Source organism: Paroedura picta, chromosome 6, assembly GCF_049243985.1.
Source record: "Paroedura picta isolate Pp20150507F chromosome 6, Ppicta_v3.0, whole genome shotgun sequence".
NCBI classification, from domain to species: Eukaryota; Metazoa; Chordata; class Lepidosauria; order Squamata; family Gekkonidae; genus Paroedura; species Paroedura picta.
The window spans coordinates 8246594-8262939 of record NC_135374.1 but is presented as its reverse complement, the minus strand read 5'-3'; the positions used below and the strand labels follow the sequence as shown (position 1 = coordinate 8262939).

The window sequence follows — 16346 nt, the reverse complement described above, 5'->3', positions numbered from 1 at the left end:
GTTATCCTCCTCCCTCCCTCCCTCCCTCCCTCCTCCCCTCTCGCCATTGTACACAAAGCAATTTTTCACAGGCCAGAAGAGACTCCTTGGCTGCCCCAGACCCAAGAAAGCAAAGCAGTGAAGAAAGCTTAAATTCAGTGCCTGGTGACTTTTGGGACCTCGCCAGCAGAGGAGCTCTATGGCCGTCCAGTAAGAAATGGCCATCTTCTCCTGTCCACCTGTGCTTTCTGTAGACAAGGACACTAAGAGGTTGAGGGGAGGAGCTGGGGCTCAGTGAGAGAGCCTCTTCTTGGCATGCAGAAGGTCCCGGGTTCAATCCCTGACATCTCCAGTTTTAAAAGACTGGGCAGTTGGTGATGTGAAAGACCTCTGCCCTGAGACCCTGAAGAACGACAGCCATTCTGAGTAGACAATACTGATGACAATCAACCAAAGTTTGATTCAGCACAAGGCAGCCTCATGTGTGATCTCATGAAAAGGAGGTTATTTGGGGAAGGCCTTTTCCATGCCTTTCTTCTTGCGTGCAGAAGCCCCCGGTTCAATCCCCCAGCATCTCTGGTCGGAAGTAAAGGGCAATAGCAGGCCCAATTGGATTAGGCGTAATATGCAGAGGGGTAATAGATGGGGAGAAAGCAGCCTTGGTAATGAGGCAGGAAACCTAGATCTCTTTTCAGGCCAGGAGGATGTGTTGTTTTGAGCGCCATTGCCAGTTGCAATTCAGCAGTCTTGCTTTCTGTTCTGCTGCTTTTATTACCTGCTGTGGTTGTTTGGCCACTATGGTCATTCGGCATCTGAAATCACTCCACTTTCCAAGATATAAAGACAGGTGCACTCATATTCTAGCTGTAGCTATAGAAGTTAGCAGAAAAAGAGGAGGAAGAGGAGTTTGTTTTTATAGCCTACTTTTCACTACCCGGAGGAGTCTCAAAGTGGCTTACAATCAGCTACCCTTCCTCTCTCCACAACAGATACCCTGTGAGGTAAGTGAGGCTAAGAGAGTTCAGGGAGAATTGTGACTGGCCCAAGGTCACCCAGCTGGCTTTTTTTCGGAGGAGCAGGGAATCAAGTCCGGCTCTCCAGATCATAGGCCGCTGCTCTTAACCACGACACCACGCTGGCTCACCCCAAAGCTCCTCTCCTGCCACACATTTTGTTAGGTGCTCCTGGACTCTGGCCTCTTTAATCCCGCTCACGACTAAAATGGCTACTTCTCTTGATCTAGAAACATCTGCAGGTGTACCAAGTGGGGTGTGCCACCTGAACAGCGAGCACTGGTCATGCGAACAGGTACCCCCCCCCCAATATACCACAATGCCAAGTCCTGGAGTTACCACTTAATAATACGGCTCTCTTGTCTCCAGCGCACTTGAAGCCGCAAATGAAGACAGGCAAGTGTTATTTCAGCTCTCATTTCTGTGAGTTATGAGATAAGGAGCCCGTCATGGCTGAGGGAGAACAGGTGACTTTGAGCAATACGATCGCTGTAATTGAACCTGTCAGGTCAAATTCACTTTTCAGGTTGCCAATGCAGGGCTTTTTGTGTAATGTTCTTCCCCCTCCCCACCCCACCCCTGCATCTGAATCTCCCTAGAGGCTGGCTTCTCCTCTTCCACGCTGCCTCCTCGTCACGCTTTAGAACACAACAAGGTTGTGAATGAAAGGAATTTTTTGCAGGGGCTGGGAGGGAGATCCCAAAAGCCAGACGAAAGAAGGGTTTTTTACAAACATGTTGATAATTTACTTGTCGGCTCACTCCATTTAAAATCATAGAATCATAGAAACGTAGGGTTGGAAGGGGCCTACAGGGTCATCTAGTCCAACCCCCTGCACTATGCAGGACACTCACATTGCCCTGCCCACCCACAGTGACCCTAATTTCATGCCCAAGTGATCCTTTCGACCCCACCTTCCTCCCCGACAGAGACCAAAAGCGGCTTACGTCATTCTGCTCTCGGCTGTTTCTTCCTCACAACCTCCCTGTGAGGTAGGCTAGGCCGAGAGTTTCCATGTCAGGGAGGAGAATCGAACCCCAGGTCTCCCAGATCCTAGCCCAGCCTTTCTCGAATTTTCTACCGTTGAGAAACCGCTGGAAAATTTATTTATTTATGCCATTTATTTTTGGATTTATATAACCGCCCCTCCCGAATGCCGGCTTGGGGGCAGTTTAAAACATAATAAATACATTAAAACATACATCATAAAATAATCAAACTGTACAGTTAAAGCTATGCGATAACTAGAAGTCCAATTCAGCAAACCCTACTTGTTGATATTAGATCTTATTTGTTCCAGGGGGAGCTACCTGAGCGCTCTTGGGCTCTCAGCCTAAGCAACCTCGCAGGGGTGTTGCCAGGATAAAAATGGAGGAGAAGAGAACGACGCAAGTCATTTCGGGTCCCCATCAGGGGAGCATAAAGCCAATGCCTCCCGCTCCAATCCTTCCGTCTTTGCTTAATTCGAAACAATAACTCTGGTCATTACCACTATAAATTTAGGCCAGGGGTAGTCAAACTGCGGCCCTCCAGATGTCCATGGACTACAATTCCCAGGAGCCCCTGCCAGCGAATGCTGGCAGGGGGCTCCTGGGAATTGTAGTCCATGGACATCTGGAGGGCCGCAGTTTAACTACCCCTGATTTAGGCCCTTATAGCAGCAGAATACGATGGTTGCCATAGAGACGGAAAGGTCAGCCCCTTCCGAAACAAGCTTTTGATACGGATTCAGACAGGAAGGAAATGCAGGGGTGGCGTCTTATTGAGGAGAACAACGGTCTTCTGGGGGGCTTTGAGGACTAAAAATAGCAAGCATGCTTCAGTCTTCGTTCCCATATGGCCAAGGTGTAACTCCAGATTTTCCCCAACCTAAGTGTCCCTGACTGGGGTTGGGTTCGGGAAGAGATGGCACTCATCTGTAAGCCTCAGGTGCTGGTTCAGACCCGCATGTATGAACAGGCCCCCATGACAATGTGAGGAGGGATTCTTATTGTTTGGCTGAAGAGGTTTTCCTGCAGTTGAGTTAATATGGAGAAATCAAGTGCATTGACAGGCATGGGCAAAGAAGAGCATTAAGATCAAGCAGTCTATATCTGCTCATAGAATCATGGATTCTCAGGGTCTCCATCAACAGGGAGATCAAACTGGCCTCGACCAGACCAAGGGCAGGGCCTTCTCTGCCTTGGCCCCGGCCTGATGGAAAGCTCAGCCTGAGGAAATCAGGGCATTCTGGGACCTCACACCATGCCGGAGGGCCTGCAAAACCGAGCTGTTCCGCCAGGCCTATGGTTGAGTCCAGGCATGGACGCCCTGGCTTTCCCACATGAAACATTCACCAATGGAGACCCCTCCAAACTCTTGAGAGACCCTATAGCAGGGGTAGTCAACCTGTGGTCCCCCAGATGTCCATGGACTACAAGTCCTATGAGCCTTGGGAGCAGGGGCTCATGGGAATTGTAGTCCATGAACATCTGGTGGACCACAGGTTGACTTCCCCTGCCCTATAGCGAATTCAGTTCTAGGAAGCAGGTTTTTAATCGCAAGATTGTACGACTGTAGTAAGTATGTTTTTGTACTACTGTTAACGGCCCAAAGCTGTTAGGATTTATGTATTTATCCATTAAGAAGCCCAGATGCCCACTTTCATGCATTAGTACTACAATGGACATTGAATTATGAACACTCATCATGCTGAGCTTCCACCAGCCCAGCCATTGAGATCTGCAGCAATGGGGTGCCGTTTCCAACCAGGAGATTGTTAAAAAATATTTTTCCTGTTTGCACAACAGCTGGGTTCCGTTTTAGTTTTCCATCCTCATAGCCAGTCAGATCACCAGTGGCCAATTAGGGTCTCTGATGGGCAGCAGCCTCACCTGGCTTTGCCAGCTGGGTGACCTTGGGCCAACCACAGTTCTCTGGGAACTGTTCTCACAGAGCAGTTCTCTTGGAGCTCTCTCCACCCCACCTACCTCACAGGGCACCTGCTGTGGAGAGAAGCAGGGAAAGAACCAACTCTTCTTCTTCTTCAGTAATATCAGGGCTCTCTCAGCCTCCCCTCCCTCCCAGGGTGTCTGTTGTGGGGAGAGGAAAGGGAAGGCGAATGTAAGCCGCTTTGAGACTCCTTTGGGTAGAGAAAAGCAGCATATAAGAACCAACTCTTCTTCATCTTCAGTTTCGACCCAGAGCTGCATGGGTGAGACCGAGAGAAGCACGAATCAAAGGGAGAAACATGAAGGCAAACTTCCGTTCTTTTTGGCTGATCTGGGGCACCGTAGGAGACCCACCATCCCGGAGGGTGAAACGGTCTCAGACGCTGTCCCTAAGCCCCTGGAGCTGAACACATTCCTGCAATATCCAAGCCCACCCGGAGGCAGACTGCTGTGTTCTGCCCCAGCCCCGTTTCTGACCAGCTCTCCAAAAAGCCATTCCGCACAAAATAAATACACAGTACAAATAGGGATGATAATTGCTAGGTTTGAATCAGAGCAAGTAAGCAACGGGCTTTTTTTACCAGGCAGCTTGAAGGGGGGGGGGCTGGTCAGCTGCCCGACCTGAAATCCCAGGTGTGGCAATTTTGGCATGAAATTCCATAGGATGCTGTGTGGTTCATCCGAGAGGCCCTTGATCTGGACAGCCAGAGCATCTGTCCACAAGGATAAACAGGTGCTCACTGCACTGTTATGAGATAAGCATGATTTCCAGGTAGGTTTGCCAGGTGGGAACTGGGAATGTCCCAAATCTCTCCGCAACTCAGTTTCCCTGGAGAAAATGGCTGCTTTAGATGGTGGATCATTGTACCCTCGTGATGTCCCTCTTCTCCCCTTAACCCCGCCCTCTCCAGGCTCCACCCCTTCCCAAAACTCCAACAATTTCCCCACTTAAAATTGGCCAACCTTTGTTATAGGCCAACCTTCCTGTTTCTCTTTTAACAGCGGATTGTCGGAGAACACACAAAACACACATCTCAGGCCAAAGTGAAACGGAGGTTGTGATGTAGGTGTTTCAAAAAGCTACGGCACGTTCTTGCTGCAGCCCGATAACCAATGGAATCCCCCAAATTTAGACCTTGTGTACATCTCGGACATAGGTCCGCCAGGCAGGGGTTCCAGCTAAATCCATTCGGGAAAACGTCATAAAGAAAACGTTACTGTGTAAAATGGTTGACTTCAAGCAGGGGAGCAGGGAGGGGGAATCACTAAACAATAGAAAAGCCAACCCCACCTCACATTTTAATTTCCATCAGATTCGGCCCGGCCGTCCAATTAACGTGACCTGCATGCATGCCAGTTTCCTCGCCCCTGTCCCAGTCGCTTCCAGCCCTTTTAGATGTCTATATTTGATTTGCCTTTATTTTTGCATCTGCATGGTTTCTTTATGTTGCTTCTGCATGAGGACCGTGTCGTTTCAGGTCTCTAGTCCCCGCCCGATCCTTTCCCCACGGAGACATCTGTAGGTTTCATGTCTATGATTTCCGCCCTCCCTTTTGTTTTCTGTTACTAAATTTTAAAGATGCTTGGAATGTAAAAGTGGCAAAAAACTTGGGTGACGTCTGTAACAAAACCCTTCCAAAACTGGCATAAGCCTTTTCCAAATATTTAAGACCAGCAGCAATGGCTGTCCTTCATCTTTGTCTTCTGCTCTGAATTGAAAGCCAAACCTAGACTCATTCTGCACATGGAGGATAATGCACTTTCAATGTGCTTTTGCAGCTGGATTTTCCTGTGCAGAACAGGAAAGGTGTATTGAAGGTGCATTAGCCCTTGAGTGGAGAATGAGCCCTAGATCAGGTTGGTCCCAAGTCCACAATTTTTTTTATCAGTCTCAGCACTTATGATGAAGTGGGGGAGGGAAATGGCCAGGTTCTCACTATACCCTGAGCCCAACCAGAATCAAACCCTTTTTTTAATGGCCAAACCTTTCTGCCATGGGTTGGACCTGTGGCCACCATAATGTCGAGTCTGGTCCAGAAGTAGGTAGATAGAAAATCCACAAAGGCCCTTTTTTCAATGGCTAAATTTCTGCCATGGGTCGGACCCTTGGCGTCAGTAATATCTAGTTTGGCCCAGACGCAAACTGGCAGTAGGTGGATGAAAGCTGTACCCTTTCTTAATCTGGGCACCTGTCACAAACCGATTCTGCCCAATGTGATGTCCGCAATCCTTCCGGAAAAGATTGTGGAGAAATTCAGGCACAGAGTTCAGCATCTTTACTTCCTGGAACCAAAGGCCACTGCAGTTTTCAGATTGAAAATCATGCTCACAAATATCAGACCCAGGACCTAAAAAACACAGGAGGGACAGGTAAATTCCATTTGCACCAATAGAATGAAAGATATTCATTGTAGTCCTTAATCCTCGCCATCAACGCAATGCAGTTAGAAATCCTTGACCCTCATCAGGAGCCTGGGTATGATCCAGGGCCTAGTCTGCACACAAAGGATAATGCACTTTCAATGTGCTTTGGCAGCTGGATTTTCCAGTGCAGAACAGGAAAATCTACTTCTAAAGTGCATTGAAAGTGCATTATTTATTGTGTGCAGACTAGGCCCAGGACACCTCCTTATCGATGCAGGCCCAAATCTTAAATGCTACCTGCCAGGGTTTTTTTCCATTTTAGCCAGGCGCGGCAGCTAGCAACTTACCTGTCGGTGCCCAACCTGGCCACTGTGATCCATGCAATGGTCACCTCCAGATTTGACTCACCTTGTCGCTGATCTGGAAGCTTCAACTGGTCCTGAGCTCAGCTTCCTGGACCCTTGCTGGAACCAGGCAGAGAGAGCAAATTCAACCAGTGCTCTCCCAACTAGACTAGCTCCAGTATGAAAACCGAATCAAATTCAAGGTGCTGGGGTTTACCTTTAAGGCCCAAAACGGTCTTGGAGCTTCATACCTGTGGGACCACCTTCTTCCCTGTGCCCCCCAGAGAAACCAATTCTCGAGCACACAAAATCTGCTCAGGATCCCCGGCCTCAGAGAAGTTAAACCGGCTTCAGCTAAATCCGTTAACGCTGGAGGCCATCTTTGATTCCAGCCATACCTTCACCTTCTTTGTTCTGAATCTTTTCTGCTGGCTTGCTTATTTCAACCAGAAAAAAACAAAAATTAAATCAGACCAAGTCACTTCCAGGGTTTTTTCCCACTTTTACAAACTAGTTGTTCTGTCAGCATGAGTGTGACAACAATTAGACGTCCCTGTTTTTTGCCCCCCCGTGCCTTTTCTCCTTCACAGTCATTCAATGACAAGCGTAAAAAGAACTTCATCTTTTCACGAAAGTTTCCATTCTACAAGAACAAGGAGCTGAGTGATCAGGAAGTGAGTGATCCGGAACGTAAGTAAACAGCTTAGAGGCAATGTCACTGTGCAGCACACGGGCGAAGCGCATGACACCAGGAACCCTGCCCACGCGCACACACACACCCCTAGGCAAACAAAAGGCAGCGTCAGGGCAGGCGAGGCATTGCTACTGTGACCGATGTTTGACGGCAGTCTGGATTCAGCTCAGCTTCCTTTTAAAAAAAAAATCTCTCCGTGAATAAAATAATAAAGCTGTTACCATTGTCGGATGAATCCTCCGGTACCAAATTTGCAAACCAGATCCTTATACTTCTTGTTTAGATCACTGCGTTTCGAGTTTTGGTTGAAGAGAAAGCCCGTACTTTCCAGATTGGGGTGGCTGCAGTTGTTCGTTTTGCTCAGTGTGGCTTATGAAAAATCCTACTGATATATTCTAAAGGTAAAGGTCAAGGTATCCCCTGTGCAAGCACCGGGTCATGTCTGACCCTTGGGGTGACATCCTCTAGCGTTTTCATGGCAGACTCAATACGGGGTGGTTTGCCAGGGCCTTCCCCAGTCATTACCGCTTACCCCCCAGCAAACTAGGTACTCATTTTACCGACCTCAGAAGGATGGAAGGCTGAGTCAACCTTGAGCCGGCTGCTGGGATCGAACTCCCAGCCTCATGGGCAGAGCTTTCAGACTTCATTTCTGCTGCCTTACCACTCTGTGCCACAAGAGGCTCATTCTAAGGAACGACAAATTCGTCTCCCCCCCCCTCCAATTTGAAGCTGTCGGATCGGCACCTTGATAATACCTGTTTTTTTGGCTAAAACAGTCGTATTGACAGTCACTCTGAGATCTAAATGGGATATGACTGAAAGCCACAAGGGCCACTTTGGATATTATTATTATTATTATTATTATTATTATTATTATTATTATTAGATTTATTAGATTTATTAGATTTATTATATAATGAATTTGATTTATTACCCACCACTCCCTGACGGCTCATGGCGGGTTACACCTGTCTGAATAAAAACCCCATCAGAGGCAGGAGATTAGAAACGCAAGCCGTTTGGGGTACCGAAATCATTCGGCAAACGTTGCAAGTCAGAAGCACAATTCCCTGTTGATTGCGCTATTCCCCACTTCTGAGAGGGGAGCCTGGTTGCAGACAAGAATTCTTTAGAGCACCAAAAGAGTCATCAAGGAGCCATAGGTTTACTCGTGCATGTCTTTTGGTGCAGCATCATGTCTACCTAAAACATTGCCCAGCTTCCAGCCACTAACTATTGTGTATTCAAGACAAGAAGACAAAATGAGATGGTTTTCCACGGCCTGCCTCTGTAAACCACCTTGGACTTCCTTGTCAGCCTCCCATCCGAGTCCTAACAAGGGCCAATGCTTGGTTTTCAAGCTCTGAGGAAGAAGAAGAAGAAGAGCTGGTTCTTATATGCCGCTTTTCTCTCCCCAAAGGAGTCTCAAAGGGGCTTACAGTCGCCTTCCCTTCCCTCTCCCCACAACAGACACCCTGTGGGGTGGGTGAGGCTGAGAGAGCCCTGACAGAACAGTTTTGTGAGAACAGTTTTATCAGTGCTGTGACTAGCCCAAGGTCACCTAGCTGGTTGCATGTGGGAGAGCGCAGAATCGAACCCAGCATGCCAGATTAGAAGTCCGCACTCCTAACCACTACGCCAAACTGGAGGCGGGGCTAGCCCTTTCCGCACCGCCTGTAAAAAATACTTTCATCGTCTCTCGTTTTGTTTTAAGCACTTTCTTTCTCGGTTTTATCGGGAGACTCCGGTGAGGCTGTGGGCCGCCTCTGCGGAACTTTCTCGAGATGGCTCGTAGCAGAAACGATAAAACTCTCCCTACACGACAATGAAAGATGTCGATTAAAAAAAAAACGACGGACGCGAGTCCACCCCCCCCCCCCCCCCCGAGCAAACAACAGAAACTAATTCAGCCCCCGATCGGAAAGACAACAAAAACGCAACTCCTGATAATGGCGTGAGCTTTCTCCCTTGAACCAAAACGGGTCACTGTCATCGGCTATCTGGTGGGAATCCAGGAAACGGGTGGGACGGGTGGGCCTCGTTTCCAAATGAGAGCAGGAATCCAGACTGTTCGCGCCACATGGTCCGTCATGGTAGTATCCATTTCAACTCCACTGACTTCTTCCTTCCTCTTCTGCGGCTGTTCTTTTCTCTCATTGCTCTCTCTGGGGATTTCCGCGCAGGACCTCCCCGGATTAGGTGACGACGGTTATGGGACAAAGACTCTGAGTAAGTTTCCAGGAATGGTCACTACAACCTTTTTTTTTTTTTTAAGTATTCTATTTCTTTTCTCTTTTTTTAAACATTATTTTGGCTTTTGTTCCTTCCCCGAGGACCATCCACCCTGGCATGCAGAAGATTAGGTTTTTATTTTGTCTCTCAGCTTTGAATGCGGTATGGGGGAAGGGGAGTCTGTGGGCCTTTTACGTTTTGCATGGTAACACGGAGAGCGTACAGGAAACGAAACGGATATGCCGACATCTTTGTAAGCTACACCTTCCGTCTCCTAACCGTTCAGGACTGAGCCCCTGAGGACAGTTCTTTAGACCAGGGGTAGTCAACCTGTGGTCCTCCAGATGTTCATGGACTACAATCCCCATGAGCCCCTGCCAGCAAACGCTGGCAGGGGCTCATGGGGATTGTAGTCCATGAACATCTGGAGGACCACAGGTTGACTACCCCTGCTTTAGACCAGTGGTGTCCCAATGGCATCCTGAGGATAGCATTTTAAGAGAAATCCTCTTCATTCCTCTTTACCCAATTTCTCCTTGAAATTCATCCTAGAAGCATGATGCTGAGTGTGCTAAATAAATTTCCCAAGAAGTATATTGCAAAAAAAAAAAAGGGAAACACATTCATTCAAGTAGATGCAATTCACATTCAACTGGAGTCAAAAGAGGATAGGGGAGCCTAATCTAAAAAGTACTTTCCCTATCACAAATGGGCAGCTAATCTGGTATCGTGTGTCTGGGAGTAAGAGAGCGTTCTATCTACAGGAGAGACCTGCAGAGACACATGTCCTCATGGAAGGCCATGTAAAGTGAGAGAGAGAAGCCTAACCTACGGTACTTTCCCTATCACCAATGGCCAGCTCGTCCCGCATCACCTGTGTGGGAGAATGAGGGCATTGTCTCTACAGGCGAGACCTGCAAAGACATGTGTCTTCATGGAAGGCCAAGTGGAGAGAGTGAGAGGATAAGAATACACAGAGAGAAGCCTAATCTAAAAATTACTTCCCCTATCACAAATGGGCAGCTAATCTGGTATTGTGTGTCTGGGAGTATCATTGTATCTACAAGGCCCATTATGCACGGAGTGGAAAGTCTGCATTCAGGGTGGAATGGCGGCGGCTAAAATCACCAATTATGCACGCTGCAGGCGGCAACCGGGTGCAGAGTCAACGTATGCCACCGAAAAAGCCACATTAGCGAGATGCGGAAGAAAGTGGAGCTTCCTGGGACCAGGGCGCAACCAGAAGCGGCTCCGGAGTATCTGCGTGCATAATCGGATACTCTGGGTTTTGCCGCCGTTGTGTTCCGTCCCGTGCACAATCGGTTTGCTTCGTTTCTTCCTCCTCCTCGTTCTCCATGCCACCGTTTCAGTGGCCGTGCATAATAGGCCCAAGAGAGACCTGCAGATGCAAGGGTCCTCATGGAAGGCCATGTGAAGGAAGAGAGAAAGGAGACAAAGTGGGGGGCGAGAGAGAGAGGGAGACAGAAAGAGAGAAGCCTAACCTTAAAAGTTCTTTCCCTAACACAAATGGCCAGGCTGCATGTGTGTGGGAATATGAAGGCATTGTCTCTACGGGAGAAATCTTCAGATACATGTGTCTCCCCATGGAAGGCCATGTGGAGAGAGTGAGAGGGTAAGAATACACAGAGAGAAGCCTAATCTAAAAATTACTTCCCCTATCACAAATGGCATGGTGTGTCTGGGAGTATCATTGTATCTACAAGAGAGACCTGCAGAGACAAGTGTCCTCTTGGAAGGCCATGTGAAGAAAGAGAGAGAGGAGAAAAAGTGGGGGACGAGACAGAAAGACAATGAGAGAGAGAAGCCTAATCTAAAAAGTCCTTTCCCTAAAACAAATGGCCAGGCTTCATATGTGTGGGAATATGAGGGCATTGTCTCTACAGGAGAGATCTTCAGATACATGTGTCTCCCCATGGAAGGCCATGTGGAGAGAGTGAGAGGGCGAAAGGATAGAGGAGAGGTCGGAAGGCAGCTCCCAGGTTAAGATAAAAAGAAGCATCTCATTCAAGGAGATGACGCCAGTATAAGAGTGACGTATCACCTCCCAGCATCCAGGCATGCTGACTCGCTCACTTTAACATTTCAGTGGTTGGGAGTACGATGAAAAAAACGATAGGAACGTCAAAAACAAACACTGCCCTAAAAAGTCAGGCTGCATTCGCACATCATTGACTGCTGCACAGTGGCCACCTCTCTTGAATTTCTTCCAATCCACAAGAAACAGGATTTTTTTAAACAAGGAAGACTAAGAATCCTAGTCAGGACAGGCTCCTCTTTGCAATGGTTCTGAATTGCACCGAAGATTATGATCTAGGGCAGGGGTAGTCAACCGGTGGTCCTCCAGATGTTCATGGACTACAATTCCCATGAGCCCCTGCCAGCAGGGGCTCATGGGAATTGTAGTCCATGAACATCTGGAGGACCACAGGTTGACTACCCCTGGTCTAGGGAAACGACTGGTCTAGGGAAATGAAAGCGGTGGTCTTATAATTGATTTCAGTACCGTTAGGTCCCCACAATGGTGTATTGTGCTTCTCCCTGCATTGCTCTTAACTTGTGCCTGACCTGCACAATGGCCATTTTCCATAGAGCTCTGCCAATCCTTATATCGGACGCGCCATTTGATTTGGGGTGGGGAATTATATGCAGACCTGACCGTTGCCCATTGGCTACTGCTGCGAATGCACTTTTCATCCTAGGAACGGACGCTCATACACACATTTGTGATGCAGATAAGGGGACACGGATTAAACCTCATCCTACGGTGGACTTCCCCCATAAAGGGAGGCGCATGGTGCCTTGTGGAGCCGAGAGGATCCATTGCACTGCACCGGATTCCTCTGTGATAGGAAGGTCCGCATCACTGTTTCAATGCAAAATGTTGAATGCAAGCTTATTAGCAAGCAGCTGCATTCCACAGGGTATGATCTGGACCGAACACTCGTATTCTTTATAGATTCAGGGGGGCCTGAAGCAGCAGAACAAAGTTGGAGTCCAGTCGGGCATCTTTAAGACCCACAAGTTTTGTGAGCACACGCACTTCATCAAACATAGTGATGCTTTATCTGACAAAGTGTGCATGCACACAAATACTTTGAAGAAAACACTCTTCGTTTTTGAGATAATAATGACTGTGAAGGAGAGTATAATGACAGCAGTCTAACACAAAGGAGGAACAGAATTTTGGTCAAAGCCTACTTCCTTACCACTTAAGATCATAGAATTATAGTATATTAGAGTTTGAAGGGACCTCCTGGGTCATCTAGTCCAGCCCCCTGCACTATGCAGGCCACTCCCAACCCTGTCACTCATCCACTGTCACCTGCCACCCCCTTGAACCTTCACAGAATCAGCCTCTCCGTCAGATGGCTCTCCAGCCTCTGTTTAAAACTCTCCAAAGATGGAGAACCCATCACCTCCCGAAGAAACCTGTTCTTGATCTTGCCCTAAAGCCATTAGGACCTTATGCTTTAGACTGCAGCAGTGGCCAAACTGTGGCTCTCTAGATATCCATGGGCTATAATTCCCATGTCCTTGCCGGGACTCATGGGAACTGTGATCCTTGGCCATCTGGAAAGCCACAGTTTGGTCACTCCTGCTTTGAAGCAATGATCATTCCCAAAGCAACCAACCAGATGCCCTGGATACATCCCTGATGCAGCTCCCTTAATTCTGTTTCCCAGGAGCCATAGCTCAGAGATAGGACCCAAGTTCAATGCCAGGCATCTCCAGATCTTGGGTGAAAGGGCTGGAGAAGACATTGGAGACCAGGTCTCTCAGACTCTGGAGATCTGCTGACAAAGCAGGCCAGTAGTCTTCAGTCCATGAGTCTTCAGTCCATTGCTGAGCCCCACCTGCTGGGCCCCAATATTTTTCCTAGCAAATATGTGTAGACAGCAAAAGAACCACTCCTCCAGCTTCTGTTTGGATGTACATTGAGAAGAAGCAACAGGATGACAAAGCAAAGTCATTCAGAGGTGGATTAGAAGTCTGCACTCCTAACCACTACACCAAACTGATCTGGAAAGCAAAATCACAAAACTCCAGCTCACTCACCTTGGCCATATCACATGACTCAATTCAATGGAGATTGATTGGTCAGTGGGAAAAGGAAACTAGGCCGACAAAGAACACGGCAGTAGGAGGCAACCAAAACGGACCCCGGCCAGACCATCATCCAACGAAAAGAAGCGGTGCAAGATCGAAAATCATGGCGACCGTTTAGCCGTAGGATTGCCAAGAGTTGGACTCAACTGAAGTGGAAGTGACGTCATCACAGCGTGGTGCTGCATCACCCTGGTGCCATGATGTCATCTCGGCTTCCATACTGGAAGGGCCATCAGCACAACACTGACTCCCCCATCTGATTTTCCCTGCCCCTCTGTCGAGGGGTGGCTGGGAACGGGGGTCCAGGCTGAGAGGTATTCCCACTCTAGATCTGCAACAGCCCCCCATCCTGACCAAGAAGGCTAAGTTTGGCACCTCGGCTGTCTTCAGGCCTACAGCCTCAAAGGCCAAATCCCAGTGGCCAACGAGAAACGCAATTCGCATTCCCCAGGATGGGATCTATCAGCCGAGTCCTGTCTCGATGCAAACGGTGGCATTGTAAAATTGTTTGAGTGCAAGTGACTGAGCCTTTGCAAGCCCATCTGTGCATTCATAGAAGGAATGAACCTCGCTTAATTGTGCCTGGCACAGAAATTGGAAGCTGCCTAGATCCTCCTAGGAATTCAATAGAACAGGACGAAGGAGTCACAATTAAAACTGATTTGTTTTGACTCTCGGGCATTCCCATCATTAACTGAAGACGCTGCACAAATGCCGCTAGTTCCACGGGGAGGTCCGATGAGGGCGGTCGGCATCTTCGGGTTCAACTCAACCGCCACCTCAGTCTGTTCCACCAACAGGAACTGAGGAAAGCCTCGCCAAATTATCCCAAATCCTTTGCACAGAGCTGGGTAGGTCAAAAGGAATACCCATGCAAGGAGTTGTCAAGCCACCACAGTGCAAAAAAAAACTGGCCTTGCCGATGCCGTGATGTCATTTCCGGGGGGAACCAGAAGTGATGTCACACCTTCCCTGTGATTCTCTAAGAAGCTCTGTGGTCTTTTCCATTATCTTCCCTTCTACCACTGCATCGATCAGCAGCAAATAATTGAGCTCACAGGGAAAGCGTACAAGTTTTCCTTTATGTTTCTTCTAACAAGACAAAAGCAGCCCTGCGAGTCCATTTGCACGGGGAGAAGTCTTAATGGTCCCACATCTAATCGGAGACCCCCAGTTGCTGTTGACGGTACAAATGAGATGAAGGACCCAACTGCAGATCTCCTGATGCCTCTTCTCATCAACATCCTGAGCAGGGGTCGTCAAATTGAGGCCCTCCAGATGTCCATGGACTACAATTCCCATGAGCCCCTGCCAGCGTTCGCTGGCAGGGGCTCATGGGAATTGTAGTCCATGGACATCTGGAGGGCCGCAGTTTGACTACACCTAATCCAGAGGCTGCTACTGGATTGGAATGTGTTAAGGTTGTCTTCTTTTCAATTTTAATTATGGAGTCGGGGCACTGGTTCCTCCCATTGGGTGGAATCATAGAATAATGGAATCAGAAAGTTGGAAGGGACCTCCAGGGTCATCTAGTCCAACCCCCTGCAGAATGTAGGAAATTCACAACCACCTGCCCAGCCACAGTAACCCCCAATTCCATCTCCAGATGATGTTCCCCCCCTCCCCCCAAAAAATAGTCCAGAATCCCGGAGTCTGGCCTGGAGGAAATTTGCCTCCCAACCCCAAAATGGCAATCAGCATTTCCCTGGGCATGCAAGGAATAGCCACAAGAGCCGTGCATGGACACAATCCCTTCTGCCCACCCGCTTTCAATCTGCCTAAATTCACAGGTCAGGATTGAAGGGTTAACCCCTTCCCCCTCCCTTCCCCACACAGCCCTGAGGCAAACTGAGGCTGCTCCAGCCTGCATTTTGAATTTCACGGCCAAAATAAAAGCTGGAATCTTCCTCTCACCCATCTGAACCCTGAGTTGGACCGTAGATCCATTTAGCACAGAGTAGCGGCCATTTCTGCCATGTCTCAAGCAGAGAAAGGTCTTTCTCCTACGAGAGATTCATCCACAAAAGCCACTGGGGATTGAACCCGGCACCTTCTGATGCAGAACATATTCTCTCCCTGTAGGGCAGGGGTAATCGACCTGTGGTCCTCCAGATGTTCATGGACTACAATTCCCATGAACGTTTGCTGGCAGGGGCTCGTGGGAATTGTAGTCCATGAACATCTGGAGGACCACAGGTTGACTACCCCTGCTGCAGGGGATTCAAATGTGTGGGGTGAGCATACACAGAGAAACCTCATCTAGACATACCCCAATATTTCCATGGGTTTAGAAACATTCTTGGCAGACGGCATGTCGCTCTTTCCCCATCCATCCATCCATCCCCAAGCGAGAACGCCTTGGCCCTTCATCGGATCAATTCCGCGGGCCGGTTCCGGCCGATCCGCTGCGCTTGGGGGGGGTTTCCTCTCGCTCCGCGCTGGCCCCCTTTTTGCATGACGGGGGCGGCTCCGTGACATTCAGGTGCTTGGTGACGTCCTTTTTAATTTGCTGTCCTGTTCTTGCAGAACATGTTTCCTCGCTTGCCAGCGATAGCGAAAGTAGCTACAGTAAGTCTCGGCTTCCGTTTGGGGCTCTTTCCTTTGGCCTGCCTGTTGCGGTTTTCTTTCTTTTTCTCCGCGCTTTCCTCACCTGGGGGGA

The 16346-nt window shown here is 48.7% G+C and overlaps 1 protein-coding gene across 27 annotated transcripts in view; it reads left to right on the top strand.

Moving 5' to 3' along the window:
• Positions 1–16346, top strand: part of DLG2 (discs large MAGUK scaffold protein 2) — a 1130680-nt gene that overhangs the window by 919372 nt on the left and 194962 nt on the right. For 16 of the 27 annotated variants that reach the window (XR_013231698.1, XM_077341322.1, XM_077341326.1 and 13 more), the window contains 2 exons: positions 7221–7320; positions 16214–16255. Coding sequence is in view for 26 of the 27 variants with exons in the window: in XM_077341322.1 (XP_077197437.1) it covers positions 7221–7320; positions 16214–16255 (142 nt within the window). In the remaining variant the exon portion in view is untranslated. Of the gene's footprint in view, positions 1–7220; positions 7321–9510; positions 9557–16213; positions 16256–16346 lie in introns of all 27 variants that reach the window. The other 11 variants (XM_077341330.1, XM_077341327.1, XM_077341346.1 and 8 more) reach the window with 3 other exon arrangements.